Raw genomic sequence first — 27,952 nt, forward strand, 5'->3', positions numbered from 1 at the left:
CTCTGAAACTGTGACGTGGTGTGAGAAACGTGACATCATCCTCCACACTGGCCAGGATTGGGTGGTGTCAGCGCGAGGATGGGACTTGGGCCCGATCAAGGCGAACAACACACCCCACCCTCCCCGACCATGGGCAGCCGCCCACTGAGCAGTTCTCTGCGCCACCACCCTGCCTCAGGACCCTGCTGTCCTCCCATTGGTTAGATGTCACATGCATACCTTGCGTGGGAGCACGCTGATTGGACGTAAATTCACGTTCCCTTTTCCTCAGTGGCGAGAATTTCCCGCCCCTCTTCCGCCAAAGCCAATCAGTAGACGAGCGGGTGACTGAGGCCACTGGGATTGGCGGGCCGGGAACATGGCGAGGACGGCGCACGGAGGAGCCGACAGTGACCCCCGGCTCTGCCCGATGGCCGAGGAGGGAGAGCTGCCGGAGAGCGGGCGGCAGGAACGGCCGGAGCCCCCAAGGTGGGGAAGTCAGCACGCCGGGGCCAGGGAGCTAGCGGAACTTTACTCACCAGGTGAGAGCTACTACCCTGAGTGGGGCGGACACCCGGGGGCCGCTCACATTTCCGGGGCACCTCGTCCTTAACTCACGCACCCTCAGTGTAAGCTCTGGCGGGCTGTGGCCTCGGCCGCCGGAAATTGTCCTGCGAGGCCGGTGTCTGCCCGGACATGGAGTACAGCTGCTGCAGAACCTCCTCACTGCCTCGTGTCAGCGGCTGCCACATGAGAGATTAGTTTCCATAGCAACAGGTCTCTTGTCACAACTTGTTACCCTTCCCCAACAAGACCACAAGATGTGTGTGTTCCTCCACCCCCGGGAAGTGGCTCTGTGTGTGTCCCCCCTCCTCTGCCCCGGGAAGTGGCTGAGTGTGTCCCCCGGGAATTGGCTCTGTGTGTGTCCCTCCTCCCCGGGAAGTGGCTCTGTGTGTGTGTGTCCCTCGCTTCTGCCCCTGGGAAGTGGCTCTGTGTGTCCCTCCTCTGCCCCGGGAAGTGGCTCTGTGTGTGTGTGTGTCCCCCCTCCTCTGCCCCGGGAAGTGGCTCTGTGTGTCCCTCCTCTGCCCCGGGAAGTGGCTCTGTGTGTGTGTGTGTCCCTCCCTCCTCTGCCCCGGGAAGTGGCTCTGTGTGTGTGTGTGTCCCCCCTCCTCTGCCCCGGGAAGTGGCTCTGTGTGTGTGTGTGTCCCCCCTCCTCTGCCCCGGGAAGTGGCTCTGTGTGTGTGTGTGTGTCCCTCCCTCCTCTGCCCCGGGAAGTGGCTCTGTGTGTCCCTCCTCTGCCCCGGGAAGTGGCTCTGTGTGTGTGTGTGTCCCCCCTCCTCTGCCCCGGGAAGTGGCTCTGTGTGTCCCTCCTCTGCCCCGGGAAGTGGCTCTGTGTGTGTGTGTGTGTCCCTCCCTCCTCTGCCCCGGGAAGTGGCTCTGTGTGTGTGTGTGTCCCCCCTCCTCTGCCCCGGGAAGTGGCTCTGTGTGTGTGTGTGTCCCCCCTCCTCTGCCCCGGGAAGTGGCTCTGTGTGTGTGTGTGTGTGTCCCTCCCTCCTCTGCCCCGGGAAGTGGCTCTGTGTGTGTGTGTGTCCCCCCTCCTCTGCCCCGGGAAGTGGCTCTGTGTGTGTGTGTCCCCTCCTCTGCCCCGGGAAGTGGCTCTGTGTGTGTGTGTCCCCTCCTCTGCCCCGGGAAGTGGCTCTGTGTGTGTGTGTCCCCTCCTCTGCCCCGGGAAGTGGCTCTGTGTGTGTGTGTGTCCCCTCCTCTGCCCCGGGAAGTGGCTCTGTGTGTGTGTGTGTCCCCTCCTCTGCCCCGGGAAGTGGCTCTGTGTGTCCCCCTCTTCTGCCCCGGGAAGTTGCTCTGTCTCTCCCTTTTTGTGCCCCTGGGAAGTGGCACTGTGTTCCCACTCCTCTGTCTCCTGTATATTATTGTGTGTCACCTCTTCTGAACCTGGGATGTGGCCAGTTGTGTGTCTCCCCCTTCCTCCTCTGTCACCAGGATGTGGCACTGTGTGTATGTTCCCCACCTCTGTTCTCCGGATGTGGCACTGTGTGTTCCTCACTTCTCTGTCTCTCTTACATCACTGTATCCACCCCCTTCTTCAGAACCTGGGACATGGCCAAGTGTAGGTGCTCCCCCTCTTTCACTGGGACGTGGCACTGTGTGTCCCATTTTTTCATCCCCAGGATGTGGCACTTTGTGTTCCTCACTCCTCTGTCTCCAGTACATCACTGTCCACCCCCTTCTTCTGAACCTGGGGCGTGGCCAAGTGTGTGTGCTCCCCCTCCTTTTCCCCCTGGATATGACACTGTGTCCCTTCCTCCTCTGTCCCTGGGACGTGGCACTGTGTGTTCCTCACTTCTCTGTACCCAGGACGTGGCAGTGTGTATTCCTCACTCCACTGTCCCTGAGATGTGGCACTGTATCCACTCCCTTTTTCTGTACCTGGGATGTGGCCAAGTGTGTGCTTTCCCCAGGATGAGGCACTATGTGTGTTCTCACTTCCTCTTCGTCCCCAGGACGTGGCACTTTGTGTTCCTCACTCCTCTGTCTCCGGTACATCACTGTGTCCACCCCCTTCTTCTGAACCTGGGATGTGCCCAAGTGTTTGCTTTCCCCAGGATGTGGCACTATGTGTGTTTCACTTCCTCTTCGTCCCCAGGACGTGGCACTTTGTGTTCCTCACTCCTCTGTCTCCGGTACATCACTGTGTCCACCCCCTTCTTCTGAACCTGGGATGTGCCCAAGTGTTTGCTTTCCCCAGGATGTGGCACGATGTGTGTTTCACTTCCTCTTCGTCCCCAGGACGTGGCACTTTGTGTTCCTCACTCCTCTGTCTCCAGTACATCACTGTCCACCCCCTTCTTCTGAACCTGGGACGTGGCCAAGTGTGTGTGCTCCCCCTCCTTTTCCCCCTGGATATGACACTGTGTCCCCTTCCTCCACCGTCCCTGAGACGTGGCACTGTATCCTCTCCCTTTTTCTGTACCTGGGATGTGGCCAAGTGTTTGCTTTCCCCAGGATGTGGCACTATGTGTGTTTCACTTCCTCTTCGTCCCCAGGACGTGGCACTTTGTGTTCCTCACTCCTCTGTCTCCGGTACATCACTGTGTCCACCCCCTTCTTCTGAACCTGGGATGTGACCAAGTGTATGTGCACCCTCTCCTTTTTCCCCAGGATATGGCACTGTGTGTCCCCTCCCCCTGTCCCTGGGATATGGCACTGTGTGTGTGTTCCACTCCTCCGTCTGCAGAATGTGGCACTGTGTGTCCCCCTCCATCCCCTATCCCCAGAACGTGGCACTCTGTGTTCCTCACTCCTCTGTCCCTGGGACGTGGCACTGTATCCACCCTTTCTTCTTTCCCTGGGACGTGGCCAAGTGTGTATGTTTCCCCTCCCTCCTCTGTCCCCGGGATGTGGCACTGTGTGTTCCTCGGTTCTCTGTCTCCGGTACATCACTGTGCATCGCCCCCTGTTCCTGGGATGTGGAGAAATGTACGTGGCATTGGATGTGTGTGTGTCTTCCTTCCTCTGCTGGCGTGACGTGGCACTGTGTGTGTCCTCCATCCCCTGCTAGAACTTTTTTTTTTTTTTTTTTTCAGTATTATGTTTATATTCTTCCATGGACTAGACTTATGAGAGATTGTATTTTGCAGGACAGGTTGTATTTTTAACACCACCTTTCATTTCACCATATAATGTACTGAAAAATGGGGAAAAACTATTTGTATGTTGTGGAATGTTGCTGTCTGGTAAAAATGGCACTCAAACGGTGATACCAAATGTATACTGTTTTTTTTTTTTTTTTTTCTCTAACTTTTGGGTTGCTCTTTTTCTGATCTGCAGGCAGGATGTTATAGAGCAGAAGGAAAGGATGAAATTGATAGATATTTTTGTGGGAAATGTTTCAGTAAAACTTACATTTTATTAATTGAAATCCATGGAGTTTGTATACATGAGTCCAGTGGGCGGACTTGTGTGTGGGTCCAGTGGGTGGTCTTGTGTGTGGGGGTCCAGTGGGCGGTCTTGTGTGTGGGGGTCCAGTGGGCGGTATTGTGTGTGTGTGTGTGTGGGGGTCCAGTGGGCGGTCTTGTGTGTGTGTGGGGGTCCAGTGGGCGGTCTTGTGTGTGGGGGTCCAGTGGGCGGTCTTGTGTGTGTGTGTGTGTGGGGGTCCAGTGGGCAGTCTTGTGTGTGTGTGTGTGTGTGTGTGTGTGTGGGGGTCCAGTGGGCGGTCTTGTGTGTGTGTGTGTGGGGGTCCAGTGGGCGGTCTTGTGTGTGTGTGTGTGTGTGTGTGGGGGGGGGGGTCCAGTGGGCGGTCTTTGTGTGTGTGGGGGTCCAGTGGGCGGTCTTTGTGTGTGTGTGTGTGGGTCCAGTGGGCGGTCTTATGCAGTGACTGACAGGCTTCTCCTAATGACGGCATGCAGAGATAGCAGTCAATCACAAATATTGAATCTTTTCCCGCTAACCTATATATCACTCTGCTCCTCTTCCCCTTCTCTATATCGTGCTGCCCACGGATCGGACTGCATGTTGAACGTGACAGGTTCCCTCCAGATATAGTGACTGTGGAAATCCCACTCTGTTCTTGTCTTATACTCCTGTCACACATCTGCTTCTTATCCTTGGAATAGTCAGAGCTCCAACGTTTATCTGCCCTGTGGTAACTGGAAACAAGCAGAATTGTGAACGCTGCTCTGGATGGGTCTACGACTTGTGGTATTTTAAAGGAATGGTTCTGGATATAATGTGAAATTATGCAAAATGTTTAAAGGGGTTTTCCGTTTTCTCCAGCACATAGGCTGAAAAAGGTGCTTCTTTTAAATGGTTATTCCCAAATCACACCTCCTCTGTCCTGTATGTATAGGAAATAACTTATTTTGGGAATTCCTGTTGACATCAGTGCACGTTCCTGTATATTTCTGATACAGGCGGTTATCGCTCGTACGTGGTGGAGAACATACAGCGTCTTCTCCTTATTTCTAGTAACATAGCGTATGTGTCTGGCTCTACAGCCGACCCCCGGAGAGGTGCACAGGGCTTGTGGCCGGGCGTGGGAGCTCTTAAGTAGGTGACAGGTGGCGCAGCAGGTTCTGCAGCGAGTTTGCTGCTCTTTCGTGTCTCCAGGAAACCCGCCCTGTGTGTAACTCGTACAGGTGGAGTCCCCTGTAGTGCAAATCTGTTTTTTTTTCCTGGAGGAGAGGTGCAGGTTGTTTGCACACTGGAGATCCTTAGATACAGGAGCAACACCCGGGAGGCATCGCCGCCTCCTCATCTCACTACACTTCAGTCTGTGGCCGCAGGACCATTGTGTCATATAGACTATACAACCACACATACATGACAGGCAGCATGTGGTCACTATTCAAGAAATGCAAATCCTAAGTATTAGGCAACTTGTCTCAAGTCACCTTTTCTTCCTTTTATACCAGTGCACAGAAGTACTGCTCTCAGCAGGGGCTTACTATGGTGATAACCATGAGGTCTCCTGTGCACTGTGACTTCTTGTACCACCTGTTGTGACTGTATGTAGTGAAGTGCTGCAGCAAAGGGGTTAAGTGATGATACCAGACCCATTAATAACTATGATAGACATATAACCCAAGCCCATTCTCCAACACAAAGGGTGGGCAACACTCCGCTAAATGTATAAACGTACTGATCAAATAGTCATTAAACTGTACTGAATCAAAAAGTGTCTTTTTTTTTTTTTTTTTGAAAGTCAAACCTTTATTTATACATATATAAAATATACACACAAAGTTAAAATGATGCCTCTACACCAAGAGCAATTCTACACTGGAGAATTGCATATAAATATCCAAACCGAAACAGATGAGGTTAGCAAACTCCCTGATGCTCCTGAAAAAATGTGACAAATACGGACTATGGATATTAGAGATTGTGTTCACATCAAATCCTCTCCCAAATCTTCAAAAATTACCGTATATACTCGAGTATAAGCCGAGATTTTCAGCCCAAAAAAATGGGCTGAAAGTGCCCCTCTCGGCTTATACTCGAGTCATGGAAGGCGGGGGGGTTGGTGGGTGAGGGGGAATGACGCCTGTGAAATACTCGCCTGCTCCCAGCGCTCCTGACGCGGTCCCTGCATGTCCCACGGTCTTCGGGCGCCTGCAGCTTCATCGCCTGTTCAGCAGTCATTGGTACCGCTCATTAAAGTTATGAATATGGACTCCACTCCCATAGGGGTGGAGCCGCATATTCATTACTGTAATGAGCGGTGCCATGTGACCGCTCACTACAGGAAGAAGCTGCCGCTCCCGAAGACCGTGGGACATGCAGGGACCGCGTTAGGAGCGCCGGGAGCAGGTAAGTATGTCATAAGCACCTTTCCGCGTTCCACCGCCGCCTCGTCTTCCCATCCTCTTGCTGTGACTGTTCAGGTCAGAGGGCGCGATGACGTACTAGTGTGCTCGCGGCCCTCTGCCTGAACAGTCAGTGCGAAGAGACAGGACGCTGAGGAGCAGCGACGAGAGGTGAGTATGTCATTTTTTTTTTTTTTTTTGTGCAGCAGCATTACATGTTAGGCTGAACTGGATGGACAAATGTCTTTTTTCGGCCTTACTAACTATGTTACTATGTTACTATGTTACATGTGGCACAATGCATGGCAAGAACTGCATGGAGCGTCTATGGGGCATTTATGGGGCCATAACTATATGGGGCCATAACTGCATGGAGCATTATATGGGGCCATAACTACATGAAGCATTACATGGGGCCATAACTGCATGGAGCATTATATGGGGCATCTATGGGGCCATAACTGCATGGAGCATTATATGGGGCATCTATGGGGCCATAACTGCATGGAGCATTATATGGGGCATCTAGGGGGCCATAACTGCATGGAGCATTATATGGGGCATCTATGGGGCCATAAAGAACTGCATGGAGCATTATATGGGGCATCTATGGAGCCATAAAGAACTGCATGGAGCATTATATGGGGCATCCATGGGGCCATAACTGCATGGAGCATTATATGGGGCATCTATGGGGCCATAAAGCACTGCATGGAGCATTATATAGGGCCATAATGAACTGCATGGAGCATTATATGGGGCATATTTTGTATGGAGCATTTTATGGGGCCATAAAGAATTGTATGGAGCATTATATGGGGCATATTTGTATATGGAGCATCTTATGGGGCCATAATGAACTGTATGGAGCATTATATGGGGCTCTTGATTCAATATGGATTTTCAAAAACACTTAACCTACTGATGTCTCAATTAATTTTACTTTTATTGGTATCTATTTTTATGTTTAACATTTACCAGTAGCTGCTGCATTTCCCACCCTAGGCTTATACTCGAGTCAATTAGTTTTCCCAGTTTTTTGTTGCAAAATTAGGGGTCGGCTTATACTCTAGTATATACGGTATATGGAAAAATCCCTATTGGGTGAAGCAGGTTGTGACATGAAGTGCAAATGCATCAATACCGCAATATCCAAGTCACAGTGCAACTAAATAGTCAATTACAAAGGAGCATGTGTCTAAAGTGCAGGTGCATAGCATATTAGCCTAAGGAATTTGCAGCGGAGCCGTGTGAGCAAAATCACCACATCATCCATAATACCTGCAACCCCTGTTCAATACATGAAAAGAACCCAAGAAGAAAGATATGCACACTATTGGGATCAATCTTAAATAGTAAATTTTAGCAAGCATAACAATACAAAAAGGCAAAACACACAATTTTAAAAACATAAAAAGAGCCAACATGGCTAGGTAGACCATACATAGTCCCCCCCCAAGAGAGTAGAAAACCAGACATTTCATAGCATACCAAACCCAAATAATGGGAATAAATATAGGATGCATGGAATTCCCTGGTCACACCCTAATAGCTAGGTATTAAATATAATTGCCATATGCTGCCAGCTGACCCGGTGGATACCATCAAACAATAAAACCTAAATAATAATAATACCCCACATTTTTGGTACAGGTATAGAAAAAATGTATCATTGGATGCCCTATTCAGATGTAATATAGCACTCGTACACCCTACTGGCTAAAGATTATATCCAATTCCAATGTACCACCAGATGAATCACCGGATGCCAAGTAATAATAATTATATTCACCCTAACCGCTGTTCAATGATCTCCAAATAGAAAGGATGTATCAATAATGCCACTAGGTATCAACAAAAGACCGGTACCCATTACCCATAACCATGTCAAGGTGGTCTACTTGCAAATGCAATAGCGGGTTACCAAGTGCTGTCCATGGGGAGACTGAGGCCCCACGCATCTTCATCAGGGGTAATGTAGAGGACATAATCAAGCCCTGCCCAATTTATACCTAAATAACAAAGTGAAATAGTTGTATACGGCCAAAAGTACTTTCCCACAAGTCACTGCAGGCGCCTGTGCATATGATCTCCCAGCAGACCTGCCGGAACCTAGTGCGTTCCATACATATTACCTGGCTCTATGATGCTGCTTCCCGAGCGTAGTGGCGAGCGACATGATGCACCGCAAGTGCTTCTTCCCGCTAACCTCCTGTGTAGAATTGCTCTTGGTGTAGAGGCACTATTTTAACTTTGTATATTTTATATATGTCTAAATAAAGGTTTGACTTTCAAAAAAAACCCCAAAAAGACACTTTTTGATTCAGTATAGTAATAACAATGTAGTGCTGCAGTCGAGGGGTTAAATGGTGATGATGGATCCATTAACTAGTAGTGCAGCAGGCCAGGGGTTAAATGCTGATGCTGGATCCGTCATTAAATATGTAATGCTGCTGCCAAAGGGTTAAGCGATTATACCAGACCCATTAATAACTATGTAGCGCTGCAGACAAGGGGTTAAGTGGTGATACTGGACCCATTGATAACTATATAGTGCTACAGCAGGTGAGGGGTTAAATGTTGATGCACCCATTAATAACTATGTAGTGTTGCAACAGGCAAGGGGGTTAAGAGATGATACCAACCCCATTAATAACTGTAGTGCTACAGACGAGGGGTTAAGCGATCATACCAGACCCATTAATAACTATGTAAGTGGTGATGCTGGATCCCGTACTGACTGTACAGTGCTGCAGCAGGCAAGGGGTTAAATGAGGAGAATCTTGCACACAATTGAATCACTTCACATCTGGTTGTAGGAGTCCTGGAGACTTGTTCAGGGGAGACGCTGCTGGCCACAGAATGTGAGGGGGCGCTGCCATGAGGTCAGTGACAGCCACTCGTCCTGGTGGCTGGACTGGTCCGGTCTTATGTCTATTCCAGGGTTATTACACAGATGCAATTGTGTGGACAGGACGTGAAGGAGGCGCTGTTCATACAGTCCCTTCTGTCAGGTCTTAGTGATCCAATAAACAACAATTCAGTCGGAATAATGCATGTAGGTATGGCGTCAGTGTGAATGAGCTGCGCTACAGTGTGAAGCATAGTGCGTGAACAGCGCAGCAGCCTCTGATGTGTAATCTGTTGGGCGATGGAGCTTACAGACCTGGCCCAGTGGTCTGCTCCATGCTTGCTTTCCTGATCTTTGGGGGGCTGCGGTAAATCTATTTCCTGTATTCAGGAGTAATATCACCCTTCTGTGGACCTGTACATTACTAAACTATCAATTCCCTAACATAGACCTGATAATTCATCCTGAGCGGCTGCGATTCCTCTCCGCTGCCTTGTGGATCATCTGGTGGGCTGGCTGGGGAGGATGGAGTTGTGCTTCCCTGAGCTCTGTGTATATGTACAGTAAGGTCCTGGCTGTTATGGAATTGCCATTTATTCTATGCACAGGCTCGTTGGACTCGCTGAATGTGACAGTTTGTCAGATGCCGGAGTACAGTGGGTTTTGTGGTGAAAGGTCATCATCCGCCCTCGGCCATTAGTGCAGAGTCTGGTTCCTGCAGGTCTGAGCTGTGACCTCCGAGCTCTGCATAGTCCGGTCCTGGCTGGCTGGGCATTGTCTCTACCCTTATCCATCAGTGTGGTTTATAGCCACGTCTGCTACATAGTGTGCTGCCTGCAATCAGTTATATAAGATTTTTTTTTCTAGATTTTGGGCCCTGTGTCCTCCCACAGTTTCTTGCTCATCCTGACCCTGCTGCTTCATATATACACATATAGACTACCAAAGCTGCAATAAAGACCGACACAGGCATACCTCAGTTTAATAATGCAGATGTATATACCGTTATGGCTCTTGGAAACAGTGGAGTAAAAAGTTCAGTTTATTCCCCTCTGCATAAATGGATATTGTTGAGAATACAAGCCATTTTACAACTTGCTGCTTATTATGATTTTCAGCCATTTTTGAGAAATTAATACTTTTCTTTACTGCCCGTTGCTTTGGAGACCGTCCACTGCTTTTAAACAGAAGAACACGCTGCATGCTTTCAAGCTTTTTTTTTTTTTTTTTTTCCCCTTTTGCGGGTGTAAGTATTGTTTTTTTAGCAGGCCGGGATCTCGGGTGCGTACTGTTACCTCCTAATGCCAGCCAGCTTCAGCGCACAGCTTACAAGCTTAAGCAGCAGCAGCAGCAGCGGTCGGTCTCTTAGGCAACGAGCTGTAAAGAAAGGGTTAATATCTCAAGATCGGCTGCAGATTTTAATAAGCAGTAAATTGCAAAAGTTCTTGTTTTTACCAAGGACTATCTGCCACAATATCCATATAAGAAGATGGGAATAACCCTTTAAGGATTGTGTTGTGCTGAAGTGACACATCTCGCAGTCCGCATTATCAGCTGAGATATTGGTCACGTTCTTCTGCTCGTTGCCTCAAGGTCGCTGTGTCCGCACCAGGCTGGATTATAAGACTTCCTAGAAAATCGTAATTTTTCTGCCTCATTTCCTGTTAGATGTCCTCAGGGCTGCGATTACCTGTCATAGAACTACAAATCCCAGACAGGCCATAGGAGCATTACACAGTACAATATAGTGTCACGTGCCCCCGTCTCTGCTGTCAGTGCCCTTACCTATATGTCATCTCGCCTTAGCTGTAGCACAAGATTGCACAACTGCTGCATCCGACTGTACTGTCAGGGCTCTGTGGCTTTTGGAAGCCCATTGTGTGCTCAGTATTAAAGCCCTGGGTTAATGTGGGGACTTGGGATCGTTGTGGGGGGTTCACATATTTTCTTCCACAGTGCAGGGCGGTATAAGTTAACCTGTACAGGTTGCAGGCGTGAAACTGTGAGCAGGAAATGGTGGAGGACAGCACATACAGAGGAAGTCCACAAAGTGTCACTGGACTCACAGTGAACCCCGAATACATCGGTCATCATGCTTGCACATGGGAGATGCAGAAACACCCAAGTAATCCCATTTGGTGTCTCAGGATCATTGGCCAGACCCCAAATCTTTAGCTGGAATGCTTTATAAATGCTCACAGAGCTGACGTGTGGCAGCGAGCATCTGTGGAATGGGGTGTTTGTCGATGTTCAATAAAGGGATATCTTAAGTTTGGGGCAAGTCTTAGCCTCCATAGTATGATAAGCACTGAACGCCCTCCTGTCTGGGGGCCCGCATATGTCCATTTGATGGGTGTAACATAATCCCTTGTTGGGTGTAAACTGTATAGAATCACCAGGGTGTGATGACTGCACAGCCTTCTCCGATTATGAACACTACTTGGTGACTGCTCGGCCCCCTACATGTTGTCCACCTGAGAACCGTCAGAGGGGTTTTCAGGTTCCTATTTCTCCAGCCCAGAACCTGTTACATGAGATGTCGAGGAGCTGTGACATATGGAGGCTGTGCAGTGAGCTATATATATATCTCTGCTTTCATGTATGAACACTTCTATTAGGCTGCTTTCACACTAGCGTCTGATTCGGCCCGTCGCAATGCGTCGGGCCAAGATTCCGACGCTAGCGTTTGATGCGCTGCACAACGGAGGCAGTGGATGCATTTCTCCGGCGCATCTGCTGCCCCATTGTGAGGTGGGGGCGGAGTTCTGGCCGCGCATGCGCGGTCGGAAAAAGCGGTCCGTCGGCAGCAAAAAACGTTACATTTAACGTTTTTTGCTCCTGGCGGTCCGCCACAACACAGCGCAACCGTCGCACGACGGTTGCGACGTGTGTCAATACGTCGCAATGCGTTGGTAATGTTACTCTATGGGGCAAAAACGTATCCTGCAAACAACTTTGCAGGATGTGTTTTTTCCCCTAAACGACGCATTGCGACGTATTGAAAACAACGCTAGTGTGAAAGTAGCCTTAGCCGGAGCCTATCCTCTGTGAATCTCGTTATTCTGATAGTTCGGCTCCTGTTTACAATATGCAGCTTTAGGGGCTGAAATATCCGACTAGTACAGCATAACCTTCTAGGGGTCAGCCCTGTCCCTGATCATCCTATAACTTCTGTTTTGTTTTGTTTTCTCTGCAGGGAAGAGGCTACAAGAATGGGTTTCTGTCATTCTCTGCTTCCTCTTGATGTCCTTTAATTTCTGCAACCTGGTCCGTTATTTCAGCATTGAGCACACAGCCAGCATCGTCCTCAGTGTCTGTAAGTATAAGTAAGCCGCCGATTGCATCAGGAAGATGGTGAAACATCTTAGGTTGCATATTCCCCCAAATATCACCTTGGTTTGTGTACCAAGCGGGCTCTGGGGGAAGTGTCGAAACTTCGGAGGTGTAATAGGGGAAGGCGTTCCCCAATCCTTGGGGTCCATTAAAAAAAAATACAAATATATACAGCTCAAAAAAAATAAAGGGAACACTAAAGTACCACATCCTAGATATCACTTAATGAAATATTCCAGTTGCAAATCTTTATTCATTACATAGTGAAATGATCAATGTAAAGCAAAATTAATATCCCATGGAGGTCTGGATTTGGAAAGATGCTCAAAATCAAAGTGAAAAATCAAATCACAGGCTAGTCCAACTTCAGTGAAAATGCCTCAAGACAAGGAAATTATGCTCAGTAGTGTGTGTGGTCTCCACGTGCCTGTATGACCTCCCTACAACGCCTGGGCATGCTCCTAATGAGGCGGTGGATATTCTCCTGAGGGATCTCCTCCCAGACTTGGACTGAACCATCCGCCACCTCCTGGACAGTCTGTGGTGCAACGTGACATTGGTGGATGGTGCGAGACATGATGTCCCAGATGTGTTTACTCTGATTCAGGTCTGGGGAACGAGTGGGCCAGTCCATAGCTTCAATGCTACCATCTTGCAGAAACTGCTAACATACTCCAGCCACATGAGGTCTGGCATTGTCCTGTATTAGGAGGAACCCAGGGCCAACTGCACCAGCATATGGTCTCACAAGGGGTCTGAGGATCTCATCTCGATACCTAATGGCAGTCAGACTACCTCTGGCGAGCACATGAAGGGCCCTCCAAAGAAATTCCACCCCACACCATTACTGACCCACTGCCAAACCGGTCATGCTGAAGGATGTTGCAGGTAGATAGCTCTCCACGGCGTCTCCAGACTCTCACATTTGCTCAGTGTGAACCTGCTTTCATCTGTGAAGAGCACAGGGCGCCAGTGGTGAATTTGCCAATCCTGGTGGTCTGTGCCAAATGGCAAGCGTCCTGCGCGGTGTTGGGCTGTGAGCACAACCCCCATCTGTGGACTCCAGGCACTCAGACCATCCTCATGGAGTCAGTTTCTAACCATTTATGCAGACACATGCACCCTTTTGGCCTGCTGGAGGTCATTTTGCAGGGCTCTGGCAGTGCTCCTCCTGTTCCTCCTTGCACAAAGGCTGAGATAGCGGTCCCTTTGCTGGGTTGTTGCCCTCCTACGGCCCCCTCCACATCTCCTGGTGTACTGGCCTGTCTCCTGGTAGCGCCTCCAGCCTCTGGACACTACGCTGACAGACAGAGCAAACCTTCTTGCCGCAGCTTGGCATTTTTGTGCTATCCTGGATGAGCTGCGCTACCTGAGCCACTTGTGTGGGTTGTAGAGTCCGTCTCATGCTACCACGAGTGTGAAAGCACAACCAACATTCAAAAGTGACCAAAACATCAGCCAAAAAGCATTGGTACTGAGATGTGGTCTGTGGTCCCCACCTGCAAAACCACTCCTTTATTGAGTGTCTTGAGAATTGCCAATAATTTCCATCTGTTGTCTATTCCATTTGCACAACAGCATGTGAAATTGATTGTCAAACAGTGTTGCTTCCCAAGTGGACAGTATGATTCCACAGAAGTTTGATTTACTTGGAGTTATATTCTGTTTAGGTTTTAACTTTATTTTTTGAGCAGTGTGTTTGTATATATTTATAGATAGATATATATAGGTAGACTAGATGGTGGCCCGATGCTAACGTATCGGGTATTCTAGAATATGTAGGTAGTATATAGCACAGGCTACGTACTATATTGCACAGTGACGTAGTATATAACACAACCGACGTAGTATATAACATAGCCATGTAGTGTATTGCACAGGTATGTAGTATATTGGTCAGCCACGTAGTATATAACATAGCCACGTAGTTTATTGTAGAACCACGTAGTATATTGCACAGCCACGTAGTATATAACAGTCACGTAGTTTATTGCACAGCATAACAGAGCCCACGCAGTATGTAACACAGCCCACGTAGTATATAGCAATGTGGGCACTATATGCGTGGTTAAAAAAGACTTAAAATAAAAAATAAACATATACTCACCTTCTGAAGGGCCCTTGAAGTCCTGGTGCCTGTGTGTGGTGCACGCGGCAGCTTCCGGTCCCAGGGTTGGTATGAGCGCAGGACCTGTGATGACGTTGCGGTCACATGACCGTGACATCATGGCAGGTCCTTCTCGCATAGCATCCTTAGCTCCGGAACCTGCCGCTTGCACTGCCGATGACAGCGCGCCACGTCGGACGGTGAGAATAACTTTTTTTTTTTTATTATTATTATTATTAGGCACATTAGATCTTTTTACTATTGATGCTGCATACGCAGCATCAATAGTAAAAAGTTGGTCACACAGGGTTAATAGCTGCGTTAATGGAGTGCGTTACACCGCGGTCCGTTAACTCTGGCATTAACCCTGTGTGAGTGCTCAGCGCTGGCTGCAGGTGCAGTAAAGCAGCGGCCATTTCGCTGCCAGACTATGGCCGTCGCTGATTGGTTGTGGCAATGGTCGTGGGCGTTTTGCCACGACCAATCAGCGACTTGGATTTCCATGACAGACAGAGGCCGCGACCAATGAATATCCGTGACAGACAGACGGAAGTGACCCTTAGACAATTATATAGTAGATAGATGATATATATACAGGTCCTTCTCAAAAAATTAGCATATAGTGTTAAATTTCATTATTTACCATAATGTAATGATTACAATTAAACTTTCATATATTATAGATTCATTATCCACCAACTGAAATTTGTCAGGTCTTTTATTGTTTTAATACTGATGATTTTGGCATACAACTCCTGATAACCCAAAAAACCTGTCTCAATAAATTAGCATATTTCACCCATCCAATCAAATAAAAGTGTTTTTTAATAACAAACAAAAAAACCATCAAATAATAATGTTCAGTTATGCACTCAATACTTGGTCGGGAATCCTTTGGCAGAAATGACTGCTTCAATGCGGCGTGGCATGGAGGCAATCAGCCTGTGACACTGCTGAGATGTTATGGAGGCCCAGGATGCTTCAATAGCGGCCTTAAGCTCATCCAGAGTGTTGGGTCTTGCGTCTCTCAACTTTCTCTTCACAATATCCCACAGATTCTCTATGGGGTTCAGGTCAGGAGAGTTGGCAGGCCAATTGAGCACAGTAATACCATGGTCAGTAAACCATTTACCAGTGGTTTTGGCACTGTGAGCAGGTGCCAGGTCGTGCTGAAAAATGAAATCTTCATCTCCATAAAGCATTTCAGCCGATGGAAGCATGAAGTGCTCCAAAATCTCCTGATAGCTAGCTGCATTGACCCTGCCCTTGATGAAACACAGTGGACCAACACCAGCAGCTGACATGGCACCCCACACCATCACTGACTGTGGGTGCTTGACACTGGACTTCAGGCACTTTGGCATTTCCTTCTCCCCAGTCTTCCTCCAGACTCTGGCACCTTGATTTCCGAATGACATGCAAAATTTGCTTTCATCAGAAAAAAGTACTTGGGACCACTTAGCAACAGTCCAGTGCTGCTTCTCTGTAGATCAAAAGTGGCTTTACCTGGGGAATGCGGCACCTGTAGCCCATTTCCTGCACACGCCTGTGCACGGTGGCTCTGGATGTTTCCACACCAGACTCAGTCCACTGCTTCCCCAGGTTCCCCAAGGTCTGGAATCGGTCCTTCTCCACAATCTTCCTCAGGGTCCGGTCTCCTCTTCTCGTTGTACAGCGTTTTCTGCCACATTGTTTCCTTCCAACAGACTTACCATTGAGGTGCCTTGATACAGCAGTCTGGGAACAGCCTATTTGTTGAGAAATTTCTTTCTGGGTCTTACCCTCTTGCTTGAGGGTGTCAATGATGGCCTTCTTGACATCTGTCAGGTCGCTAGTCTTACCCATGATGGGGGTTTTGAGTAATGAACCAGGCAGGGAGTTTATAAAAGCCTCAGGTATCTTTTGCATGTGTTTAGAGTTAATTAGTTGATTCAGAAGATTAGGGTAATAGGTCGTTTAGAGAACCTTTTCTTGATATGCTAATTTATTGAGACAGGTTTTTTGGGTTATCAGGAGTTGTATGCCAAAATCGTCAGTATTAAAACAATAAAAGACCTGACAAATTTCAGTTGGTGGATAATGAATCTATAATATATGAAAGTTTAATTGTAATCATTACATTATGGTAAATAATGAAATTTAACACTATATGCTAATTTTTTGAGAAGGACCTGTATATTCATCGTGATTACTCGCTAATCCCGCTCCCTGCACAGTAGCCCCGCCTCCATCACATCACCACACACAATCTTGCCCCCCACCACATTGTCACACACAATCCGCACCACACATAATCCTGCCCCCCACCACATCACCACACATAATCCCGCCCCCCACCGCATCACCACACATAATCCCGCCCCCACCACCACCACCACCACATTACCACATGCAGCACTTCCTTTCTATGTAATTCAACCACTTCAGCCAAGGTAAATGTACATTTAATTGCATCCGCATTCTCCCAAACAAAATGAGCCAAGAAGAGTCGCCAGGTCCATCTCACAGGCCGCAGGAAAATCCGGACAACGATGCAGTAGCTGATCGACAACAACAATATCGACAAAATCGTAGGGTTGGTTATCAACAACGAACACCTGAGCAGATTGATAAGGACAGAGAGAGATATCACAAGGTTTATATCAACCAAGTGACAGAAAGAAGGGAAGCTGATATATATAACCAGCGTCAACGAAGAAGGAATTTGACACCTGCGGAAGTTGAAAACAACAATGCCCGTCGATGTCAACTGCCACCACCTTCGAGGTATGCAGCAAGAAATCCAGAGAATATACCCAGTGAACACCATGTGGGAAAGCGAGACGTTACGTGTAGTGATTGCGGTGCATCTCACTTTTTGAAAGAAAAATTACACAGTGCAAAGTTTGCGCTGTGCTGCGGAAGTGGTACTATACACTTACGTGAAGTTAATGAATATCCTCAGCAGTTTCAAGCATGGTTAACTGAAGATACGATCGAGGCAAAAAAAATTATTTTAAATTAATTTACCACCTGCGTAAGCGCTATTGAATGTTGAATTGAGAGTCCTCAGTGGTTGATACCTTTTAATGGCTAACTGAAAAGATGGTAACAAATTGCAAGCTTTCAAGACTACACAGGTCTCTTCATCAGGCAGAGACTAAAAGAAATTCTTAAGAATCACATATTTATGCACAACATTTTTTTTCTGTGCTATGTTGTACATAAATATGTGATTCTTCAGGATTTGTATTAGTCTTTGCCTGATGAAGAGACTTGTGTAGTCTTGAAAGCTTGCAATTTGTTACCATCTTTTCAGTTAGCCATTAAAAGGTATCAACCACTGAGGACTCTCAATTCTAAATATTTTTCTAGATAGATAGATAGATAGATAGATAGATAGATATTTTTTTTTAGGTCAGAAACACCCATAGTTTAATGCCTTCTGTCTTCATCTTATTTCTTCTAGCTTTTCGCACATAGCCTCAGGGACACATGCCAATTTAGCTCCTGATCATTACGGGGCCCTGGGCTCAGTTGTCATTGAGGTCATGGCGCTGATTTGAGGGGAGAGAGATGAGGTTTCAGCTTTGCTGTTGGAAAGGACAAAGCCTAGGCTCTACTATCGAGGGAAAGGCATGGGACCATGTCACTGCTGTTGGGGGGTAAGGAGGCACGAGACCATGTCTCTGCTGTCAAGGAAGTTGGAGGCTTGAGTCCATGTCTGCTTTACCCTCAGGGCGGCTGTTCTGTTGGGCGGCGGAAAGGGGAAATTGGAAGAGTTTAGGGCTCTGTGTTGTCAGCCAGGTCTTTTTTGATTGTAGCCCTAACTGCAGCCATGAAGTGAGAAGCTTCTAGTTCTCCAGCTATTATAGCTACACTTATTTTGGGGCTAAGGGCCAAAATCTTGAGTTCAGACCTTGCTATTACTCCTCCTAGAGCAGACTGTTCACATCTGGGCAGGAGATTCCACCAGCATCTGCCAAACCCAAATTCCCAATTGTGTGCCTCCTCCCGAGAGTCGTTGCCTCCTCCTGAAATTCTTTGCTTGCCTCGACCATGTTTTCTTTGCTTACTGAGTCCTATACTACTTTGTGTTGTTTCTGCGGAGGGCAGGGATGTGATGTGCGGACGTGCAGGAGCGGTGACAGCCTTCCAGCTCTTTTGTCTGTGGATTCTGACCAACCACAGGTGCTGACAGCTGCCGGACATTCTTCACATTGTCTCAAACTTGTTGCAGCAAATACCTGATAAATGTACCTGGTCACTAAGTAACCAAGAGTGAGACAACAGTGACAGCGTCTAGGTGACGAGATAATGTGTCGCCTTGGAGCGGTTACCTGAGCGCAGCACTTCCTCGCCCTGAATCATGGGGCACATGAGAAGCAGATAGCCTGCACCATGCAGTGTGGGTGAGCGCAGCAATGGTGAAGCGACCCTGACCCCTCCACACTGGCTGTATAGTATTGGCAGCGACACGCAGGGTAATCTCCCACTGTCACGTTGTCATGGTTAATTATTCACACGGGTTGGAGCAGGCTGAGCGGTCGCTGCAGCCTTCTGAGCATCCAAGTTCACTTTACACATGTGCGGAGTGAGATCTGCGAATGTGACTGGATGTGGGCCCTCTGCGTGGACCTGGACTACTATCCCGGCGAGGGTCCTCCACAGCAATGGCCCACGCTGTCAAACTATAAGATGGTGACATAATAGGAATCTGCCCCAGAAGTGACCCATCATGTGCTACATTAGATCCATTGTCGCTTCCCTCTACATGTATGTGACACACTGCAGTGATATACAGCACACATGTATTCCCTCCACCGCTGCCTGCGTCTGGTCTTAAAGTGAAGGTTAAACCCCCTCCGTGCAGTCCTGGACCCGGCCATATCCCTCGGTACTCAGACTGAATGAATTGGCTGACAGAAGGAGTCCCTGGTGGGGCGTAATCTGCATCAGACGTTAACATATGTCCCCAAAGATCTGGTAGGAATTCTGCTATGATGCGTAATGCGAGCGCTCAGCGAGAGCACAGGGAGGGTGCTCGCAAGCTTAACCCATTCAATTCCAGCCATACTTCGTAATATCTGCTACATCTTTGTAAACCCTTGGCTGATCCCCCAAGCGTCTTAATGTGTTCTTTACTCCAGAGGTGCGTACATCATCATGTTAGTAAATGGTACTGTGACCAAATCATGTGGGATACGTTTGTGGAAACAGCGTAACAAACCTTCAGCTGTGAGAAGGATCGGGTCTATAGTGGTTCTCCAATGCTTAAAATGTTATTTCCATCTTCATGGATGGATATTGTCAGATAGTGCTTGTACACTCGAACACTTTTGCAATTTACTGTTGATTCAAATTTGCAGCCTCTCTTGGGATATTAAGGCTTTTATTTTGTTTACAGCTCGTAGTCTAGGAGACCGACCACCCCTGCTGTCTAGCTTGTAAGTACTGCACCGAAGATAGGAGACAAAAGCACGCTCCAGCGATTGAGGTTGGCTTCAAAACTGTTCTTACAAGTTGAATAAAAGAGCTTATAAGCACTGTGCACGATCTGCTGTGTGGCAGCGATGGTCGGCCTCCAAGGTGATGAGCTGTAGAGAAAAGTGTTCACATCTCAAACAAGCTGTACAGTAAATTGCAAAATTGTTTATTTACAAGCAGTATCCAACAATCTCCATTCATGAAGGTAGGAATAACCCTTTAATTGCAAGCAGAGATCGTGACTGTTCTGGAATAGTAACGCATCGGTTATTAGGAGGCTGCAGGAGGTCTTGGATGCAATGATTAGGCGTCATTTCTAGAAGGCAGAGTGGGCCGACAGTTCCTGTTCTTATTTCTATTTACTCAGCTTGTTGCGGTCGTGGATGTTACATAAGAGCGGAGTATTGTGGATGTATCACAGGACCTCACCGCCACATCAGCTGTATCTCTGCAGGAACGGCCATATAACTTCATTATCTATTAATGTGAAAATTAGGCGCGGGTGCAACGTGCGGGACCGGACATGTCCTAATGAGAGGAAGAGAATATGAGACCGTTTTCGACAGAAGCTGCGTTTCTTCAAGGAGGAACTTTGCCATTAAAGCCCATCTACAGTCTAAAGTGTAGATCAGTATTAACAAGGTCTCAAAAACCAGTAACAGTCCACAAGAAGGTGACAACTTCTCTAACATTATGCAGCAGGCGGTTGTCAGCGGTAATATGGCTTCTGGTTGTAGTTCCAGGTCTCCATGTTACAACTAAATCCTCGCCCTGAAACAAGCGCACGCCAAGTGCTGAACAGTATGGGAGCTTGGTGTTTACTCTGTCTCCAGGACTGTAGTGTGCTGGGGATGAGGCACAGGGCGCCGTGCACACGAGATTATCTCAGGAGGAGCTTTAAGGTACCGTCACATTAAGCGACGCTGCAGCGATATAGACAACGATGCAGATCGCTGCAGCGTCGCTGTTTAGTCGTTGTGTGGTCGCTGGAGAGCTGTCACACAGACAGCTCTCCAGCGACCAACGATGCCGAAGTCCACGGGTAACCAGGGTAAACATTGTTACTAAGCGCAGGGCCGCGCTTAGTAACCCGATGTTTACCCTGGTTACCATTGTAAATGTGAAAAAAACCAAAACACTACATACTTACATTCTGGTGTCTGTCACGTCCCCTGGCGTCGGCTTCCCTGCACTGTGTAAGCGCCGGCCATAAAGCAGTGCGGTGATGTCACCGCTGTGCTCTGCTTTACGGCCGGCCGGCGCTCACAGTCAGTGCGGGAAGCTGACGGTGAGGGACGTGACAGACACCGGAATGTAAGTATGTAGTGTTTTTTTTTTTTTTTTTTTTTTTTTTTTTTACATTTACAATGGTAACCAGGGTAAATATCGGGTTACTAAGCGCGGCCCTGTGCTTAGTAACCCGATGTTTACCCTGGTTACCAGTGAACACATCGCTGGATCGGCGTCACACACGCCGATTCAGCAATGTCAGGGGGTGATCCAGCGACGAAATAAAGTTCTAGACTTTCAGCTCCGACCAGCGATGTCACAGCGGGATCCTGATCGCAGCTGCTTGTCAAACACAACGATATCGCTATCCAGGACGCTGCAACGTCACGGATCGCTATCGTTATCGTTCTAAAGTTGCTCAGTGTGAAGGTACCTTTAGTCCAGGCTGGCCGTACAGATGTAGCAGCTGCCGGATTTATTGTAATGACGCAAGGATGATGGTGAGGAGTATCGTGGTCCCTGACTATTACACTAATGCTGAAGACCACAATATAGAATATTTTAAAATAAAAAAGACCAGCGTGTCCCAGAAGTGGCAGGAAAAGTAATCCGTGCAGCAAGCAAGAGGTGACATCTTCTGCTTCTCTTCTCTTGATCTGGCTTGTGCTCTGGTCACATCTCAATGAAAGTCGACATTCCAAGGTTTGCTATCTACAATCTATCTTCCTATAATGCACAGCCTTCTGCGCACAGGAGCAGTAGAATTATGACTGCAGCTCTGGATGTGACGTAGAGTACAGGAGATGAGGCCGGATAATTGGATGGGATGCATTGTAATCCGGTCCCTGATACCAGACATTGTGACTACAGAGGAGGAGGAGATCCTGGAGAGGACTTCTTGTTTGCTCTGGTTGTTCAGGGCTCCAGGTCCTTGTGTATAACTCAATAGGTAAATAGTGAAATCGATATCTGTCCAAGAGATAAAAAGCTGCAGTGTACACAGCGGAGGCCGATAACCGGTGATAACCTGGGTGTGAAAGAGACACTATAAGGCCATAAATGACATTCAGGAGATATGACGGGCTCATCCTTCTGGTGACAACCAATTTTCCCAGACTCCTCAATCAGACATGATGACGCCTTGGTTGCCTCCTGCTTCTTCACCAGGGATGGGAATAAAAAATAATGCTGCGGGTTTCCTCATGATTTCTTTATAGTATCTCTGATGGTTAACCCTTTGTTTTATGCTTGGTTCTGTCCCTTATGTCGTTTCTCTCTTTAGTTGCAGGGATCATTACAGCAGATTTTGCCTCCGGGCTGGTGCATTGGGGAGCAGACACCTGGGGCTCCGTGGAGCTGCCGATCGTTGGAAAAGTGAGTGGTGGTTATACAGAGCATGTTCTGTTGGTCCACACTTCAGTCTGACATCAGATTGTCTTGGCAGTGGGGATGTCTTTTCTGTTGCTCCCTGTTATCAGCCACTTTTCTTGGTAGGAAAGAGGCTGACTGTAGGACTAGGGAATAGTCGATCGTCCATTTTTGGCAGAGGGCATACTAACTAATATTTTTTTTATGAGATTAGTGACCAGAGGTACAGTAGCTACGCTTCTTGTGGTGCGGTCTGGGAGGTCTGTGGGTCATTCATGATTTTATCCACTGTAGTGGACGCTTTACTCTTTGATCCATGCAGTTTTGCGCTGTTCTCAATTATCATTTTTTTTTTTTCTTATTTCAGGCCTTTATCCGACCGTTTCGGGAGCATCATATCGACCCCACGGCGATCACCAGGCACGACTTTATAGAAACCAATGGCGATAACTGTATGCTGACCGTCATTCCACTGGGCTGCATGGCCTACAAATTCCTCTTCCTTCCTCCAGGTACCAATGTCACACAGGTTCTCATTTCAGCAAAGGATGCAAATGTTCCTCATATAACAGGACTTTTTAGTTCCCATGTAGCCTCCTTAGTAATTGTCACCAGCGAGACATGTGCAGTGTTCCTCCTTCACTGGTCTAATGTTGCAAGATTTTTAACATTCCTTTCTCTTCCAGAGCTGCTTGTGCAATTCTGAATTCCTGTTAGGGAGTTATTGACACTGTAAATGTCTCACATGTCACTGATCAGCAGTGCAGGCTACCAGGGGTTAATTCAAGAGCTCCTGAATTGTCACTGCAGCTAAGGACTGGGAGACTCCACCGTTCGAACCCTGATCTCATGTCCAGGTTTAGGCATCATGTGACTCTTCTGTTACTTTCACAGATCTCCTCTACAAGACGTATGCCACTGAATGTTTCATCTTTGCTCTGGCGATGTTTGTGACGCTCACCAACCAGATTCACAAGTGGTCTCACACGTACTGTGGTCTTCCTTTTTGGGTAGTCTTCCTCCAAGACTGGCACATCATCTTACCACGCAAGCACCACCGTATTCACCATGTGTCTCCACACGAGACTTATTTTTGCATCACGACAGGTAAGAGTCACCTAGAGGAAAGAGGACCGAGCATCAATCGTTACCCTATATTAAAGGGGTTTTTCAGTTTTAGAAAACCCCTTTGTCCCAGCTATTGGTTGTTTAAAAAATTAGGGGAGGGTGGGTAAAGAACACCGTCTCCGTAGCTGCCAAAGGGGCCATTACGAGATGTCCGTGCTACAAACAGAGAGATCCAGGAACCGGGCACCAGATGACCCGCTTTTGGTAACTATTGGCACAGAAAAATCACAACGTTTCAGCCACGCAGGGCATTTTCAAGCCTTGAAAAGAGAGGTATGCATATGCCTTGAAAAAGGCCCTTCGTGTTATGTTGACAGCACTGCAGCCAATCAGTCAGATTAACAGCTTAGTTATTCGCTGCAGGCAATAATGGACATTGGGAGCAGCATTATAGGCTCAGTGCTGGATCTGGGGAGTGGCAGGAAAGCGCAGTTTGTTCTATAAAGCAAACTTTAAAAAGGGGAAGAGGGTTTTCAGATATTGGAAAGTATGGTGTTTAATACTGACCACTATTGCGCTCCATAGGGGGTGGATTCAGAGATGATTGTACGGTGGCATTGGTGGTGGATATCGGGACAGATCCGGCATTGCACGCTGGTTTTCTGAAAACTGACATGTACATGATCACCATAATCTGTCAGGCTATGAATGTGTTCTTTCGTCTCTCTAAGGTTGGCTGAACTACCCTCTAGAGAAGATCGGATTCTGGAAGCGCCTAGAAGACCTCATCCAGGGCCTAACGGGCGAGAAGCCGCGATCAGATGACTTAAAGTGGGCTCAAAAAGTGAAGTAATCTCCAGCCAGCTCAGCCCATTCCTCTTAACAGTTGCCAACCTATAAAACCATAAAAGTGAAAACTAAAAGCCATTAGCCAAATATATAAAAAGACTCAAGTGGAATTAACGGACTAATAAGCACAAGAAGAGATTGTGCTAAACTCCATAAGACTCTAATCCAAGGACTCGCACTCCTCGCTCTCCCGGGCGCCGCTCCCACACCCCTTTCCAAGCCCCCCCTCAAGCAGCTGACAGGAAGCTCTGTTTTTTTTTTTCCTCTCTTTTTGCTTTTTTCTTTTCACTGATGTCCTAGATGACCTTTTACCTTGCTGAGCATCATGTGGCCTCCACATGAGCCAGAAAAGAGGAAGATTGTACTCTCTCTTGCACTATGGCGATGCATCAGTGAAGTCAATAACATTTGTTGTATCAACATGAAATCCGCTGTCGCAGGGGAAGCCTGAGGCAAATATAAAAGTAGATTTTTTTTTTTTTTCTTTCGTTATTTTTTATTTTATTTTTTTTTTTGCTGTGCCGTTAATGAGTATTTTTTTCATTTGTGGAGAAGGGCTATATGTGCATGATACTGACAAAGAAACACTGCAGCCTCCAGATTGTCCGGCGTGTCCATCACACCACGCTGTTCTTATCACTGACACTAATTGGAAAGAAATACTGCTCTTACTTACCTCCTGACTGCTCGTGACGAGGGAAATGACGTCACTATTTTTATTTTTATTTTTTTCAATTTCTAAGACCAGGCAAAAGAAAACAATAAAAAATTGCAGGTGATTAGTCGCAGTGTTCCTGTACTTGTAAGAAAGCAGAGCAGGGAGGCAACAGAGGAGGCGCGAGTACAGGAGCGAGGGTCGATAGCTGATCTATTGTATGGGGCATGGTCACCCTCAAAAAACCCCACTAAAACCTATAGGCAGTCAGCTCTTGTGCACACAGCAGACCCACGTGCTGCAGTCTGTACAGTTCCATATTACTGAGTTTGGTGCCTTTGAAATAATTCTTCCTTAGGGATATGTTCACATAGTCGGTTTTCCTCTGTTATGAAAAGGAGTCCTGTAATGTCTTAAAGAAGCACTTCCATCAAAGTTTTTATCCTCTTCATATATTAGTCATCATATTATATGGCACTGTGTACTTACAATTGCTCATTTATGCCTTTCTACCCAGCTAATTCTTCTCTTCTCCATTATCTCTATAACATTACGTGATTATAAACTGACAAGCTGAATCCTTCTAAGCTGTATGTAGAAACAGAAAGTCAATTTTCCCTGTATGAGTCACTGCAAATGTCAATGGCAAGGGGGGACAGGGGAGCAGCTGGGTCAGAAGTGGAGGGGAATGATTTTTTCAGGGACAAGAGATTTCCCGTTTCTACATAGAGCAGAGAAAAGAGAAGAATTCAATGGGTTGAAAAGCAAAATGAGCAATTGCAAGTACAGTTGTGTATAATATGATGATTGCAATATATTAAGAGGATGACAACTTTGCAGGATAGAAACAGAAAACATTGGATGATGATAATAGGGCTAATCCTATAAATTGGCTGCAAAATCCTAGAAATGCAGCCCCTGATTTCCCTCTCAGAAATACGGCGCATGAGCATACCCTTATTCTTATGTAGTGCATAATCTGACTTCCATGTGAAATGAGTAAGGGTACGTACCCAAGGTACAATGGATTTACGGCTGCGGATTTGCATGTGGAGAATTAAAGTAACCACATCATGAGACTTAAATGAAAAGAACAAAAAAAAAAAACAAACCTTAATTTACGCTGCAAAGAAAATCTGCACCATAAATTGATCAATGTGCTGTGGATTTAGTGTCTGCAGTATGTCGGCATTTGTGCTGCAGATGACCAATACTAAACGTGATGTGGGCGGCAAATACCTGTGGAAATTCTGCAAAGTATATGGCAAGTTGCAAGGTATCTTGAAGCCTAAATACTACCATAAAGCGCTATATTCCAGCCATGTGCACAAGGCCTGAAACTGAGCTAATGTCCTTGGAAAATGTGCATCCACTGTGCTCATTCGGGCAGGGAAGAGAAACCACCCCAGACCTCCTCCTTTTCTGGCTCCCATTCATTTTATAGGCAAGAAATGCATCTATAGAGCATAGAGAAAAACTGAGCATTTATGAAGGCGCTATAAATCCCATTCCACATGTGACTTGGGGGGTTGCAATGTTTGATCTGTAGCGAGTGATCTTGGGTATCATGTCCCAAGTGCCAATTTGTTGCCTCTTTACTCCGCTGTCCTGCGTGGCCAGAGATCGGAGAGATCCTGTAAATCCCCCCCCAGAGATGGGCCAAATTATATTAACATATTAAATGCTAAGAGTTCTTAATCACGTTCGTGAGTGATCCGGACCTCCCTCCTATAGTAGAAATAAACGCAATGTTGTAAATATGGACGTCATCCCCCTACATAGCAAGATGAAATTCTACCAAGCATCAGTTTGGGCTGTTCCAGCCATTGCACTATGCAACTCTCCAGAGCTATGTGCTCCTCCTCCTGACTATACACCTGTATGGCGTTGCAGATGTGCAGCGTTATCTGCCTCGATCTCCCCGCAGTGACTTCTCCTGATCCTCGGACCTGTCCTGACTGTTGGGGGTTTAGCCACTTTCCGATATGCACTAGAACCTTTTTATTACTAGCACTGGTACACGTAGAAAAGAGTCGTACACGTTATTACAGTGCAATGTATTCTGGCCGACGCTCTTTTGACATGCTATATGCGACTCCTGGGGGTGACCATACTCTTCATGTGCTGGGCGACTGACCTCCTTTCCGCTTCTTGTGTGTCCGGTAAAATGGTGGATATGTAGAATGCTGAGACAATTGGGTTTAGTTGTGTATCAGATGTTATTTAACCATTCACTGTTGCTTGCGGCCTCGCCCCACAGAGGGCCGACTGTCAAACGTATCAGTCAGCACATAGTATCTCTTTTTTTTTTTTTTTTAACCTTGAATCGCTGTCCTGAAGAACCTGCTCCATACTGCCAAGCGTGTCCAGCGACGTAAACTCCCGTGTGTGTGGTGTAGATGGTGGTGAAGGTTGATGGTCATGTTTAAGGTGCTTATTTCTTTCTTTTTTTTCTTCTGTTTCTTTTATTTTTCCTTAATATGAAGCCTTAAAATCTTGACTTTTTCTGCGTAATGAGGAAGAATTTTAATTTCATGTTCTAAATGTAAATATATTTATAACAGAAAAAAAAAATAGACATTACTAACAGATTGTGGAAAACTTGTCTGGTGTTTTTATTTAGATGGATGTGGGGGGTCCAGAGCGCTCCAGGATTAGTGTGAGAGGATTTGGATCTGGAGATGTCGTAGGATTGCGGGGAAATCGCAAAGTAGTACAGCGGCTCT

The 27,952-nt window shown here is 47.1% G+C and overlaps 1 protein-coding gene across 1 annotated transcript; it reads left to right on the forward strand.

The window, feature by feature from the left end:
* Positions 1 to 324: 324 nt before the first annotated feature.
* On the forward strand, positions 325 to 27,827 carry PEDS1 (plasmanylethanolamine desaturase 1). Its single transcript, XM_069750866.1, has 6 exons — positions 325 to 521; positions 12,347 to 12,466; positions 22,569 to 22,660; positions 23,022 to 23,166; positions 23,549 to 23,761; positions 24,454 to 27,827. The coding sequence occupies exons 1-6, from the start codon at positions 359 to 361 to the stop codon at positions 24,573 to 24,575; spliced, it is 855 nt and encodes a 284-aa protein (XP_069606967.1). The 5' UTR covers positions 325 to 358; the 3' UTR covers positions 24,576 to 27,827.
* Positions 27,828 to 27,952: the final 125 nt, after the last annotated feature.

This window comes from Ranitomeya imitator, chromosome 2, assembly GCF_032444005.1.
Source record: "Ranitomeya imitator isolate aRanImi1 chromosome 2, aRanImi1.pri, whole genome shotgun sequence".
Taxonomy (NCBI): domain Eukaryota; kingdom Metazoa; phylum Chordata; class Amphibia; order Anura; family Dendrobatidae; genus Ranitomeya; species Ranitomeya imitator.

Coding starts and splice junctions, on each gene's coding strand:
- PEDS1 (XM_069750866.1), top strand. CDS start 359: ATGGCGAGGACGGCGCACGGAGGAGCCGACAGTGACCCCCGGCTCTGC. Junction 522..12,346: donor AGCGGAACTTTACTCACCAG/GTGAGAGCTACT, acceptor TTTTCTCTGCAG/GGAAGAGGCTACAAGAATGG. Junction 23,762..24,453: donor TTATTTTTGCATCACGACAG/GTAAGAGTCACC, acceptor CGTCTCTCTAAG/GTTGGCTGAACTACCCTCTA.